At 39.6% G+C, this 15,000-nt stretch overlaps 2 protein-coding genes across 2 annotated transcripts in view; one reads left to right on the forward strand and one right to left on the reverse strand.

Annotated features, from left to right (window-relative positions):
• Nucleotides 1-3,107, forward strand: part of LOC138040061 (leucine-rich repeat-containing protein 71-like) — a 125,738-nt gene extending 122,631 nt beyond the window's left edge. Inside the window, exons 7-8 of the mRNA XM_068885853.1 lie at nt 1,637-1,762; nt 2,876-3,107. Of these exons, the coding sequence (XP_068741954.1) occupies nt 1,637-1,762; nt 2,876-2,887 (138 nt within the window). The 3' untranslated portion in view covers nt 2,888-3,107. The remainder of the gene's footprint in view (nt 1-1,636; nt 1,763-2,875) is intronic.
• The window catches only part of LOC138042788 (methanethiol oxidase-like), a 120,270-nt gene that overhangs the window by 34,408 nt on the left and 70,862 nt on the right, over nt 1-15,000 (reverse strand). The gene's annotated exons all lie outside the window — the stretch shown is intronic.

The following is a 15,000-nucleotide window of genomic DNA, read 5'->3' on the forward strand; positions in this document are numbered from 1 at the left end:
CTGCATGCAGTCTTGCCTCGATTTCAGGTTCTTAGTGAAGAGAGAAAATGGCGGCGCACGTGGAAGGCTGATGAATATTTATATTAATTCAAACATCAGACGGAGGTTGACCTGCATGCGGTCGTCTCGGAAGACAGACTTCCGCTAGAACAAAGACTTCCGCTTGTCTAAAAATAACTTTCGTGGACATGACATATCCCAAGGGCCGGACCGGGAGCCTCCCTCTCTGTCCCCTCATTTTCTCTCGCTTTAGTTCATTACATGTTATCACGGACCCCTAAAGTACAGTAGGCTCGGCAAGCAAAATACAGCCATCTATTATTAACCGTAATAAGCTAACAATTAATCTTTATGCAAGGCTATAATTGAACGTACCTAGTCCGTCGTCAAACTATGTCCATCAACGTTACAAAGTTTATGAAGCTTTCAGTTGTTCCCAGGGCTCTGACAGGTGAAGTGCATGGCCCCATACTGAAGACCATAGCAATGTGGATGTTTTCCTGGTTCTAATGCATCTGAAAATTTAGTGGCCCTTTACATCACTAATAGGCAGTTAAAGATCTACGACAGCTACGTCGATGAAAACGTCGTTAAGTGTGGCATTATAGCTTACGCGATTATTTCATCTCGTTCACGTCCTATATTGTGGGCGAGGTATCCTAAAAATAAATGGGTACGAGCTTTGGCCAGTCTGAAGTAAGGAAACAGGAGTACCTTCAAAAACATCTCAGGGAAATCGCTATTTAAACTGCCCGATGTAGTAGTATATCGATCGTTAAAACTGAAAACATATTACTCCTTTGTTACCTTTGCTTATCCTTGCACGTCAAGCCACAAGCTACAGTTGGAAAGTGAAGCACCGCGAATATTCTTTCTGTCTTATACAATGTCAGTTCTGCGTAAACAAGTGTAGTTCTAAAAACATCCAGTAAATTACAGTGTTTCTTTAATCGGTTACAGGGAATAAAGTAGGTGTCACAGGTGTGGAAGCTTTTCTCATCTCGATACAAAGGCAATCAGAGGTGACGTCCTCCGCTGGTAAACCAACAGGACTCATAGATTTTCATTAAGTGTAAGTCAAATATTAAGTTTATTTTTGGTTTATTTTTCAAAGCCAACCTATGTGCGAAGTATTCAGTCTTGTGAAAATTAACTTCTATTTGTATTAAAGGTGGAAGTGATCGTGGTCACACAAATTTGGAGCCCAACTCGCTTTGAATTGATTGTTTTATCTATTTCCGAAGTCGTTTCAATGACAGTATTAACCAATCAACCAATCTCTTGTAACGTCTTTAAAGGCAAAACTTAAGAGCGATTGATGTTTAACCCAGCGTAAAGGTTCTGTCAAGAGGCTCAGCTCCGTCTTAACTGTGCTAGAGGCAGGCCACTGCTTTTGCAGCTCGATTCATCCTTATGTCTTTTTTATAACATGTTCAACTCTGCGTTGCCACGAAAACAAACAAATCCTGCTGTATATCGCTTAGATTAATGCGAAAAATAGCGAGCGTAAAACGGTGTGGAAGTTGGAGTTATTTTACTAGCTACAGAAAATACAAGTTAAAACTGAAGGTCCGAAATGGTTTACAAAATATCTTTTTGCTGAGAAAACAAACTGAAATCATACTCTTATTTGCAGAGGAATCTGTTTTCCCCTGAAAATCCATCTTACCAGCGGTTAATGGAACTCATGCAAACCCGGGATCCATTTTACAAACCACCACAGCCAAGCCCAGTGGATGAAACAACCGCTGGCTCAACGAAGGTTAGTCCAGTATACAAGAGTGACGCGTTCTGGCCTGGGTTTTTCGTAACATGGTTAGCGCTAACCTGGGGCTTCGAGCAACCGGCCCCAGCTTGCTAACGCAAAGGGTAGACAGAAAAGGGACCCTTTTTGGGTTCTCGTTTCTGTTTGGGGAAATGTAGGAGTGCTTTTACGTGATCGCAAACGATCGCCGCGGCAGGAGCTGGCACATAAAAAGGAAAGGAAACGAAAGGAAAGGAACTTTAAGTGTCTAGTCGTTCTAGCGCTGGAGCACCAATTGGAACACCAAAACGGCCACCATGAAGTTTTAAGAAAACTAAGAATTCTCAAGTACTCAGCGTTGGAGAAGAGCCCAGTCGGGTCTTCCAGGACAAGTAGATTCCAAGCGACGTTTTCTTACCCACTGGGCAATCACCCACTCATTCATTTAACCCTTTCACCCCTAAGATGTGAATTTTCCTCACTGATTGCTATACATTACTTTTTATGGCAATTGTGCGAATTTGATGATATATCTAGACAAAAAATCTGCGTAGCAATGTATTAAGCTTGCGAGGAGAAAATGCATGTCAATCACTCTTGGAAGTCAAAGGGTTAAGAAACTTAAAAATGTAAAAACGCAAAATATGCACAATGGTTTTCTATTTTCTATTTTTAGCGACCTTCAGATTGGAGTACGAGGACGACTACGAGTTCTCAGTTGTGAGCACGCGCATTTCGAAAGATTTCGTTCTTTAAACCTAATACGCGTGCTCAGTACAGAAAACTCGTACTCGTAGTCGTTCTCATACTCCAATCTGAAGGTCGCTATTAATAAACTGGCAAGTAGGTCATCAAGTTCGCTTGGCCAATGGGAAAATTGGGATTTTACATTGTTGCTGGGCCGGAATTACCGATACACTTTCAAGCTATTAACGGTCCATAGACTGATCAAGTACCCCTAACGCCAGCCAAGTAACGCCTCTCCCTTTCTCTTCCCTGATTACGTCGGATTTGGAATAAGCCCTTTTGGCAACCCTACCTTCTCCCCTCTTATGTCCTTTAAGGATTACACCTAATAAAATAAACGCATTATTGTAATATAAATCAAAATTGGCGCTTATCGCATCGCAGGAAGAGGCTTGATTGTCACTGCGGGAAAACTGAATGTTCATGGAAACAGTGCGGTGGGACGTGAATGACTTGAAGAACTGTTCAGCGCTGAAAAAAAGGAGTCTTAACGCTCGGAGCACCATTTGGATCTCAAATCAATTTTTGCCTTGTCTTAGCGAACTTTAGGATATTTGTGTCGTTGTACTGTACAGAATCTGTATTTTATTGTAAATAAAACATTCTTTTTGAGGCCTGCCTTTGTAAAATATTTGAGGCATTTCGCTTTAGTTCTCATTGACCCAGCAATCACCTCATTTTATTCCTTTTTGAATCAGTTAAAAAAATGAGCCATTTTCCGAGTACATGTCTGCCTCCTCTTCAAAGCGAGTCTAAGTGCGAAGTTTTTCATTATATGTAAAGTAGAACTAATTACCATCACAAAAACTTTGCACTTGGACTCGCTTTCAAGAGGAGGCAGGCATGAGCTCGGAAATGGCATATTCACTTCAATTTTCTCTAGAATTAAGGTCCGCGTCACATCTTTTTTTTTCGGATGAAAATTTATTTTCACTCTTATGAAAAGAAAAAGTTGGTACAATCACAGAATGTCATACCTGGACTATATTGTAATATTCTTACGCCGGCTTTTAAATTACCTATTGCAATTTGTGATTACGTTTAATGTTTTTTTTTACTTTTTGCACCTACCAAATTTATTTTAATAATCCGGAATAGTCCCAAAAGAACGCGCCCTACGTCTGAAGCCATTCATGATAATTTCCAATCAGGGCCCGGTTGTTCAAAAGCCGATAAACGCTAATCCCAGATTAAAAATTAACCAGGTAGTTTATTTGTCTACTCCCAAATGCTGATATTTCGCAAAACTTTACATTAGAGAAAGTCAATCTTGAAAAGCAAAAATAAGCAAAAGGAACTTTCACCAAAAGTTGAAAACATGAAACAAAAGTTTACGCTAATCCTAGATTAAGTTAAAGGGGGTATGTCACGCAAAATAATGTAATTGTATGACACCCTTAATGCCCTAAAAGTAGGATGAAACATTGCAATAACCACCTAAAACTGTTGAACAACATAAAAGAAGTACAGCAAAAGGAAAGAGAAGCATGGATGGACGCAAATGGACAAGATTGAAACGGATTGCATTTGGGTAATCTTGAAAAAGGTCGGCCCTACGTTTTTCATGTTTATGGCAAATCGCCCGGATAAAGGTGGTTTTTTCTCAGAATCATCTTGTTTGTGATGTAACGATAACTTCATCAGTAAAGGAATTCCACATTACCATTTCCAAGTTTTAAACTCGGGATCGTCTCGGCTAAAGATTTCCCCTAAACACATTAAATAACGTGACATACCTTAACCAGCTTTCGAACAATTCACAGGGCCCAGACCTCATTGACCCTTTGGCTTTGCCACTTATGAGATATGGTAATGGCACTACTGAATACAAACCATCATGTAAGTGTCTTGGAATAACTATCGATAACAAGCTATCCTAGCAAGAGCATGTTAAGAATTTCTACGATTCTTTCAGCAAGAAGGTGGCAGTTCTAAAACGGATACAGTTCTTACGGAAGTCACCTTACAAACTAACTACTATAAAACAATGATTATACCATATCAAAAGTGTTCTTTGCCCTGTTTATTTGACAAAGTTTGGCCATGCACGATGAGAAACTTTGATGAATTTGTTGCTCATAGGTTAAGTTGTTATCTAAAATTATTCCGAGATTCTTGGCGCTGGAAACAGGTGTGATCTCTTTCCCCAAGAAAGAGATCACAATTTCATTAGGAAACCTGCGCAGTAGTTGTTGTGTACCGACCATTAGGAACTTGGTCTTTTCAACGACGATAGGAAAACTGTAACAGGTACTAATGGCTTAAATAGAAAGTCAACACTCAACCTTGAGCGAAACAGCTGTAGGCGATCGACAGTTGAAATTCTTTCGCATACCTCCGATTTGGGGAAACCGGCAAACGAAGAGAACACAAAAAGTGACAATAACCATGACATGTGGATGACGTAGAATGAACATGTGGCCACAAAATATTCTGTTTTATTTTCTGTTTACAGAAACTAGCCGATGATAATTAACAATTGTTCAAATCAAGGTGAATAGTGGCAGAATCATAGCGAGGTAAATATTCGAGCGGCAAGGTAAATATTCTGTCACTATTCACCAAGATTGAAAAGAATAATTGTTTTAGTATATACTCACGAAGTGATCTCAACAACATTTGCAGAAGAAAACCATCCAAAGTCGATTTAATTGACATCTCAATTCATGTGTGGAAAACTACCCTGCGAGCAGAGTCTCTTTCGATCTTCCTAGATAAGTCGGGAAGAGGAAAGTAGACTCTGCTCGCCGCTTCCACATTTTGTATTGAGCATGCGTTAAAAATTGAAAATTTATGTATCCGGTGTCAGTCACGCGTGACCAGTAGCCACAAAACGAAGAAGAAGAAGTCGGAATATTTTCGAACAACTCCGGCAAACACACGACAATCAAGGAATCATTTCATTGGAAACTCAAGATAGTCCATATATCTTAAAAATGCCATTTTATTTTTTTACTGAAAAATTTATAGGTTTCTGTCAGGCTAGTTTCTGTAACCGACACATATAGAAAAAACTCATGGGAATTCTAACAGTTAAAATTGCCACGCTGTTGTAAATTTCAAAATATTGATGACTGATCATGCGCAAAAAAAAAAAAAAGACAGGTTTGACAAGTCGAAACTGGACTGACTCATCCAATTCTTTGGATGAGGGGCAAATCAAATAATGTGGAGGCGGCGAGCAGAGTCTACTTTCCTCTTCCCGACTTATCTAGGAAGATCGAAAGAGACTCTGCTCGCAGGGTAGTGGAAAACGTGCAAGCGGCACAAAGCATGCGCGAAAGTGTTTACAGAAGCTTCAAACATGGCAAATCTAAATAACCTTCGTTAAAATCCTCGTCACAGACAGCTAAATGGCCATTTAACACCGTTTAAATCAGGACGCTAAATCGAAAGTCTGCTTGTTAAAACACTTTCACCATTCGATCAAAGTTTTTGAGGTTCATTTGAAATGGAAATTGAAAATGCAGTTGGTAAAGGATCCACATGAAATGGCAGCTGCGCTGTAATTGAGGTGAGCGTTTGTTGTAAAATGACCCGTCTTGTTTCCTTGCAGCCGTTTAAGGACGTTCGCGCTAATTGTTTGTGCGCAACGTAACTGCGCAGGTAACGCGACTGTAATATGTCACGCATTACTTCGAGCATTAGTGAAGTTGAGGTTTGAAAACCTTTGCAGAAACCGTGGACGATAAGTCTTGCACAGCGTTGGATAAGAGAAGATCGTGATCAGTCAAAATTGATTAAAAATATTTAGGAAAGTCAAGTAGACTACTGCACGACTGATGTTCGCGTTGTTTTTATCAGTCGTGCACTAGTCCCGGGGCACTAGTCTACTTGACTTTCATAAATATTGTTCAAGCATTAGTTAAAATAGCATGGCGACAAAAACGCCGGGGAAAAAATTCCAGGCCAGCAAAAGAATGGCACATTCATTTCCGAATCATCATGAAACGTTAAAGAGAAGTGAGCGGGAGGATGGAAAAGCTCTTTAAAAGGTAGCTGCTGATCGAGTAGAGGCTGAAAGTTTGGAAACTCGAGGACGAACCGTTGCGTAAATTTAACGGGGCTGTTTCTTTTTTTAATGTTTTTATTACCCTACCAACTTAAGTTCAAAATGAATGTATGTTTTTGAAGTTCTTATCCTTTACTTTCGTGAAAATAGAGCAGTATTTTCGTCCTCGTCGGCTTGAATAGTGCGGATCTGGGTGGAAAAAACCAGCGATTAAATTTCACAAAAACCACACTCCAGAAGACGAGCATGACGGCAATGGGGAAATATTATACAAAACACTAACCAAATGAAGATGACGACTGCTTAAAACTTCGTTGCTATGCTCGCGAAAGCTTTCTTTTGGGGTAAAAACCTTTCATCCCTTCAACCGTCGATCCTCTCTTGGGTTCCAGTCCTTCCCCGACAGGTCACGCAAAAACGTGACAAACGTAGTTTTCTAAGAGCTTCGTAAAATCAAATCGATTTTACTCCCTTGGATCATCGGTGACCCCTATTTTTTTAATCATGAATCACTTACTCTACTTACTATATACAAAATATGATAAAATGAAAAAAATCTCACCGTAGGAAGTTATCTTTTTTTAAAATTTTCTTTCCTCGTGCCATCGAATTCCGGTAGTGGTTGCAACGGATAGAGGTTACGAAAACGCTCGTCCAGGATGAACTCCACTGTTTACGACATCCCTAGCGGCATGACATTATCTTACAATCCCACCCCTAAAAATCTATGCACGGAAACCTTCACTCTAACAGTTTATTTTTAGGATTTTCGATGGATGAGCAGATGAGGCTACCTTTCGTTATTATGACAGATTTATCGAAATTAAGGCATTTTTCCACTGCCATTTTCTCTGAAACGAAGTCGGTGACCCCCAATTTTTTTTAGATTTTTGGAGTAAGTACTTTATGACCTAACTCTATGCGAGAAATGAAGAAAATCTCACCGTAGGAAGATTTTGGCGCGAACGTCCTTAAAACGTTCTTAGACATTTTTTTTAATTCCTCGATTTCAGGAACAAATTTGTTTTGGTGGGCGACCAGCCCTACAAGAGAGAATTACTCCGAGTGAAACAAACACTAGTTGGCAAAAGTATGAACTCTTCTCTTACCCTTGAAAACTTTCAGGCCAAATTTTGTGGCTTCCTTTGTCTTCTGTAGCACAGCATCATTTTGTATTCTCAATATTTCCGATTCATAAATGCTGGCGAGTTTACGCCGGCTATTTTGTTTGTTTGGATCAAGCATTATTCACTCTGCAGTGAGTGAATAATGCTCAATTACTCCGAGATAGATACACCAAGATCACTAAGTGAGTATATACATGTACTAACAAACGTTACAATTTGTGGATACGAGGAAAAACGAACGGTCCCCATTTCATAACGTGGTCTGCCCTATCGGGGGCATCTCACGTAATTATAATTTCAGGAAGTCAATTCGGCCAAGATCTGAGATTGGCAGATCAGCTTTTTAAAGCAAGGAGCAGCTTAATGCTAGAACCTTCTCCCTGATTTATTCAAAGATTCTCTTTGTCTAGATTATTTTAAGAGGGTACTCAGAGAAAGCTAACGCTTCCTAAATATAAATTTCGCCAAATCCTCTTGTAGTGTTTCTTTTAAGTCACTGGAAACAAATTCAGCGACTGGGAACTGACAACCAAATCAAGTGAAACATAAGAATAACTACTTAGAACATTGAAGGAATTAAGGTTTTAATAAAACAGCAAATAAAAAAGGAGGCAGGGATGGTCAAAATTGAAGAATATTAAAATGCATTGCAATCAGGGTTCTGTTCGGCCTAACAGTTTTTCAAAGTTTGTCTGTGTTGTTGGTAACTTCAATTATGTATGCTCTACAGACATTTTTTCGCCAGGAAACTTTGCTTTGGTAAAGAACTTTACTCACCCACTTTACATTGCGCGCCCACATTACTTCAGTCGCCATTTTCAGAGCCCCCGAAACTCTGAATTCTATGACTGTGTGAAGTAATCTGTTTCCATCGGACATCAAATGGTTCTATATTTTGTTTTCCATGTTTATTAGAATTTGACTTTCTAATATTATTTATGTATAACTTGCTCTTCGCAACATGTAATCGAGTGGAAACGTAATCTGCTCTTGGAAGACCGAAATTGGGAATTCCTCGATTAACGGCTGGAACGATCAGAATTAACGTATTATCATTTCTGGAAAATGAAGAAATAGCCTCTTGGTCTACATTGTAAGGAACCACGAACAGCAAATCTACCGTTGAATCGATAATTCTGTTTAAATATTTCTGTGCGTGTCTTCCACTCAGGCTGCCGGCACTGAACAAAGAGTCAAGGCAAGTCTTCGGCAAACATTTGAATACTGATCTCCATCACAATCAGTAAAAAGCCTTTATCCATTGGTGATCATTTCATTTTCTCGCTGATAATGAAACTGCGTTTTGTGGAAGCAAACTTGTGTGTGACATTTTTACTGGTTTGCCTATGGGCAAACCCAGTCGAGGTCTACGTTTAGTTTGTTTGTTTTCTTTTTTTTTTTTTTTTTTTTTTTTTTCCGTGTCGGTAAAAGTCTTGCCTGTCACTCCCCTGGTAAGTAGTGTCTTTGTGTATAGAGCCTTCTGCGCGTATTTTCTTAGGATCGAGAGGGTAGTGGAACTGCGTAGATTTCTCTTGTGGACACAGAGAATCATTAACTTAGCCTGCAATGGCGTCGAAAGTCATGCAACGCGAATGGCGTTTTAGTGGATCCTTAAACAAAATATACCCTTATGGAGCTCAATAATGGAAAGTCAGTTGGATAAACTAGGCATGAATCTCAAAAGCGACGAGTACTGGACTTCGACAACAATCTATCGCCCGTCGAGACGAAATCAAAGTGAGCTGTATTTACCTGAAGTACATGGTAATTTGACACAATTGAGTTTCTTGTCTTCACGCACGCAATGAAATAGGAAGAGGTTTTCGCCTCTAAGAGCAAATATGTTGTTTGTTTCAATAAAATTTTCGCTGGAAAAGGATTCTGTGGTATTTTCTGCCTTTGTGAATTATAATATCATGTTGTGTATTGAATTTGCGAGCTTAAGGTTGAAATGTGATATGGGAGAAGTTTTTTAGTATTGCTCTGTAAGCAGGAAGGGTTCACAGGCCTGTTGGAAGCGTGCTTGAGTTTCAACAAAATGAGCCCCAAAATCAGTGAAAACTTGTGACGCAGATGAATAATAAAGTAGCTGCTATTTCCAAAATGATGGAATTACCTGGTGATAAATAACGTCGTACGTGTCTTGGAGAGTAAATTTTGACTTTGCATAAACAAGAGTTGGGCGATTGTGATCTTTGTTTTCACTTCGCTCATTTCATTGTCAAACTTTATAACACTTGACAGAAAAAGAAACTTACAAAAACCCGGTATCTTGCCATCATTTGACACAGATGCTTCACTGTTTGGCGAGTAAACATGCCGCGGTAACTTAATCACGGCGCCCGCTGAATTCCGGCCATGTCACTTTCGATTTTGCAATTTACTTGAACGTAGCAAAAATCTCCCAAAATGTTTGTCGCTACTCGTAACTTTTTATATTCGATATTCACGGTTCAAAATTAATGTTGTTTTCATGTCGTAAATATTTCATTCTCGATCGACCGTCCCGGAAACTTCCTTCTGCTCTTTCTAAAAACTGTGTATCAATAGTTATTTGCTTTTTCATCAATATTTGTTTTGCATAAAGCAAGCTAACAAAATCTGTACCTTGCTGAGTTCGCATTTGTTAGCGTTAATAGTATTTTCGGTCAGATGTTTCTGTTTTTTATGAGGGGTTTATTGTTTTGTTCTCCCATCCTAACACTAACCCCGCGAAACAGGGCTTGATTTCAGTGAAGTTTAGTATTACAAAGCTGTCAGATGCTCAGAGGGCACACTTGTGGTGCAAAGAAGTTGTGAGGGAACTTGAAGATTATCAACATGTCAGCCCAGAAGCCAATGTTTCTCGCTTCTGTTTTATTTGTTATTCTTCAGAGACTGGAATGCTGTATTTCAATACCACACAATTCAGTGCCTTCTGATTTTCTGTAGCACGTACCACAGGCAACCCAGTGTATGCTTCACGGAAGCATCTCGTTTAAAGGAAGAAGAAATTGTTGTTGGATTCAACGTCCGTTTGAAGAATAGGTAAACTTGAAAAAGAAGAAATTCTAGGAAAGTAGAGTAAGAGCATTTTATCAAATGCTACAACTGTGCATTGCGCGCGCCACACTGAAACTGTCTGTAGTTTTTACTTTACACTCGTTTATCGCTAACCGCTTGCATTAAGCTTATTTATCAAGTATCGCGCTAGCAGGTACTTGGTAAATACTTGTTATAAAAAACGATTTCGAAAAACATTTAAGTAGGAAAAAAATTAACCAGAGCAAAGTAAAATGACGTTTCGACGACTTCATGTCATAATTGTCGAATGAACAAGTTAAAAAAATTAACGACAAGGCATATTTATAGTACTTGGGATGTGAGAAAATTAAATTAGCAAACGTTACATGAAAACATTCATGTCAAACAAAAAAGAAAACGAAAAAAAATATCTATATATATATATTTATGTAAAAAGTTTCGCGCGAATGGAATCCGCTTGCGTATTCAGTTTCGGTCTTTTTTTTTTAATCAAGAACATTTCAAATATCAAACAATCGAGTTTGCCACGGCATTTCTTGAGGACTTGAAAGTTTTAAATTAAATTGTCAAGTGTTAAGGCATGCTCTCGACCCTGAAATGTTTTCTTATCTCGGAATGTTTATGTTCTTCTACGCGTTGATGGAGATGGCGGCAAGTGCACAAATTACATGTGAATTCATATACTACACTTCGCTGGTTTATCAGGGGAGGCTTTTCTTCCGTAACTCTCAGATGATCAGCGATCTTTTTGCTTATGAACATGCACTGGCTACAGTTGCTGAATAATTTTCGTTCCGAGGTCGCCAAGTTGTCTGCGAACAACGTTAGCGGATTTGTGATCTTTAAATGGCAACGTAATCCGAACAGGGCTGTCAGATGGTGTTTGAACTGAGTCTGTAGGATGCTGGAGGCGATTGATAGCTGAGTTGATGAGCTTCTCGGGATATTTCTCGGGATATTTCAATTTAAAAAAAAAACCGAAACTGAATACGCAAGCGGATTCCATTCGCGCGAAACTTCTTACATGAATGTGTATATATTTTTTCTTTTCTTTTTTTTTGTTTAACATGAATGCTTTCATGTAACGTTTGCTAATTTAATTTTCTCACATCCCAAGTACTATAAATATGCCTGGCCGTTAATCTTTTAACTTGTTCTTTCGACAATGATGACATGAAGTCGTCGAAACGTCATGTTACTTTGTTCTGGTTAATTTTCCTACTTAAATACTTGTTGTTTCCATTGCGAACTGCTTGGATAAAATAAATATGGGTTGCTTGCTTATTAAGGTTCAGTTAAAAGTTTTTAAAAACAACTAAGTACCACGCGTAGAAACTGTATTTCTCTCTTGAATTCACTGAACAGGTAGCTCCACGCTTCATAGAAAAGCGCTCGAAATGAGGGTATTCTGCTAGTTTTCTGATCGAAATCCATTTAATTTCACAGGATAATCCTCCTCGAGGATCTTCGAAGTGATTTTCACTGCCCTGACAAACTTGTTTTAATTTTTTTCTCGAGTGCAAAAATAACTCAACGATACTTGCCCATATATGGAAGTAGACGCTCCAAATTCCCGGATAACAACAACAAAGGCGCGCAAAGTAAAGCGGGTGAGTACGGATTCTTTAATTAAAAAGTAATTTCTGAGTTGTATAGCCAGAAGAGGCGAGTAAATGGTAAAGCGACACAAAATGAACTGCAATGCCATGACACAGCTCCTTCAAAGGGGAACTAAAGGCAAAAAAATAAGCATTTTTTATTTACACTTTAGACCATGCGCATGAAAATCCGAATTTGGGCCATCAGCATTGCGGCTCAGAACGGAGCAGTCAGCGGTCATTTTTGCAGCTTATGATGTATAATATGGGGAAGATATGCGAGAAAGCCCCATATAGAAGCGGTGTTCAGACTCGTGAATATTAAAGCAACGAAGAAAATATCCACAGCAGCACTTGTGTTTACCTTGTATCTCTTGATTACGAAATCTCTGTTCCCCATATCATACGTCACACCAGGCTGCTGATTTAGTTTTTGAGCCCGCACTGAAAAGGCCGAAAAAGCGGTAAAAGCCCAACTTCGAACGTAATTTTCTCGCAAAAAAGCAGGAAACGAAAAGAAATAACTCCACAAACTTAACTTTACTTATGTTAGGCTTTCCAAAAAAAAAAAAGTTGGAAAAATTGCTGATTTTGGCATTCAGTTCTCCTTTAAGTATATTTAGATATTTGACTATTGATGAAAATTCTTACCTTTTATAACTTTAGGTTTTATTTAATTTTTATCCATAGAATATTCTTTGTAAATTAAGCACATTAGCTTAGTTAGTGCAGGTCCACATTTGGACCTTTGTCTTGCCTTTTCTTTGTAACCCACTTTTTAAATTAAAAAAAGGAGCCAGTTTAGCTCGGAACCAATCCTTTTAGTGGCTTTACTCGAGTGCCCCGCCCCATTTTGACAAACAAATCTGGGACAGATGTCTCGCAGTTAGTTGAGAAAGTTCGAGTACATGAGCGCTGATCTTTCCAACTTTCATTTTATACTTTCATTTCATTCTATTCTGCAGTCTAAATGTACGCAACCTCATATATTTTACAAAAAAAAATCAGTTTTAATAATGATGATGATGATGATGATGATGATGATGAGCAGCTAGCCAAGAGAAAACATTAGGAAATGTGAGAGAAACAATTGTGAGACGTATGCGAAGGATCAGGGATAGAGAAACACAGGGAGCAGACGGTGATTTTACAGAACCGGAAGATTTAAGCAACGAAGCGCGACCAACTTTAGAGACGGATTTGCATACTACAACAGCAAGCCAAACCCCAGAGGACCATACTGTTACGCACATCGAAGGCGACACGGGCTTGCGACACCACTGAATTAAGCGAAGAAGGGCGTGAGTTATTGCAATTAGCGGCTCTAATTCTCGCATCCGTGGATCAGCCCCCAGGAGACTTTAGTAATCGTTGCTATGATACGAGAACAAAGGAGCGTCCAACAAAAGAGGATATTACTGATGTAGCAGAGGCGACTGCCTTTTGGAGAATGTTATGGCAGACGGAAGGGACTGGAAGTGTGTTATCAGCCTGGCTCCACAAAGTTAGGGACGCATTACGGGAGAAACTATCCGAGTCCCCGGAGGCGAGCCCTGTGTCAAACAAGTCGAGAGAACAATTTTGAAGAAACGCAATTGGATCACGCCAGGCTCTAATCGCATTGCCAACTTCTGGTGGAAAAGAGTGAATTGTCTCCATAGTGGAATCACTAAGTCTTTTCAGGCTATAGCTCTAGAAGATCAAGACATTCCCCTCTGGTTCACTGGCGGGAAGACTTCGCTTATACCAAAGCTGGGCGACTTCTCAAGTGAAAACCATAGGCCAATAACGTGCCTTAATTACCATCTATATGTGGTTTACGTCGTCCCTCTTGAAACCGATTAATGATCATTTAAATGCATGAATACGATCTGATGGAAGGAGAGCAACGAGGCGCGAAGGAACAGTGTAGTGGCACCATTGACAATCTGCTCATTGATCGCATGGTGTGCCAAGATTGCCAGAGAGTTCGAAGGAATTTAAGCATGGCATGGATAGATGGAGATCCTGGAGATCGACGAAACTACTGATCAAGAAATTGCAGACATTTATCAACAAGTGCTTAAGGAAGTTCCTGAATATCCGTTGGTCAGAGGTCATTTCAAACGAAGAACTATGGGGAAGGACAGATCAGAGTCGTATAGAAGAAAGCATCACGAGAAGAAAGTGGAAATGGATCGGGCATACGCTACGAAAGCCTGAGAATAACATCACCCGTTCCGCCCTCGAGTGGAACCCTGAGGGGTTCAGAAGAAGAGGCCGCCCAAGGCAATCCTGGAGGCGGTGTGTGCAAGATGAGCTCGCCAAGAAGAATATCACTTGGTTAGAGGAAAAGAGAACTGCCAAAAGTAGAGTCAGGTGGGAGTCCATGGTTGACGCCCTATGCTCCCCATTAGGAGCGAAGATGGCCTAATGTAATGGATAAGGAAGGATTACATTTTTGAAAACGTTGGCCGTGCAGCACTTATATTTGAACAGACTTAAAGGGAAAGTACGGTCTAGAAAAATTTTCTCTAAATTACGAAATCTTTTCCCCGGGAATTCGAAAATAATTGCCGTTTTGTCCAGTTCCGTGTTAAAATGTGAGAAGAGCACTTTGAAGTTGCCTCTTTCGTGACTTGGAGAGCGCCATCTTGGATATGACGTGTTATGACGTAGCAATAGTCAACAAAGGTGTTCGACCTTACTAAATTCTTCATTCCGCGATCACTTTCTCAATGTTGTGTGACTTTTCTGCTTCGAGAAATT

The sequence above is a fragment of the Montipora capricornis genome, chromosome 3 (genome assembly GCF_036669925.1).
Source record: "Montipora capricornis isolate CH-2021 chromosome 3, ASM3666992v2, whole genome shotgun sequence".
In the NCBI taxonomy this organism is placed as follows: domain Eukaryota; kingdom Metazoa; phylum Cnidaria; class Anthozoa; order Scleractinia; family Acroporidae; genus Montipora; species Montipora capricornis.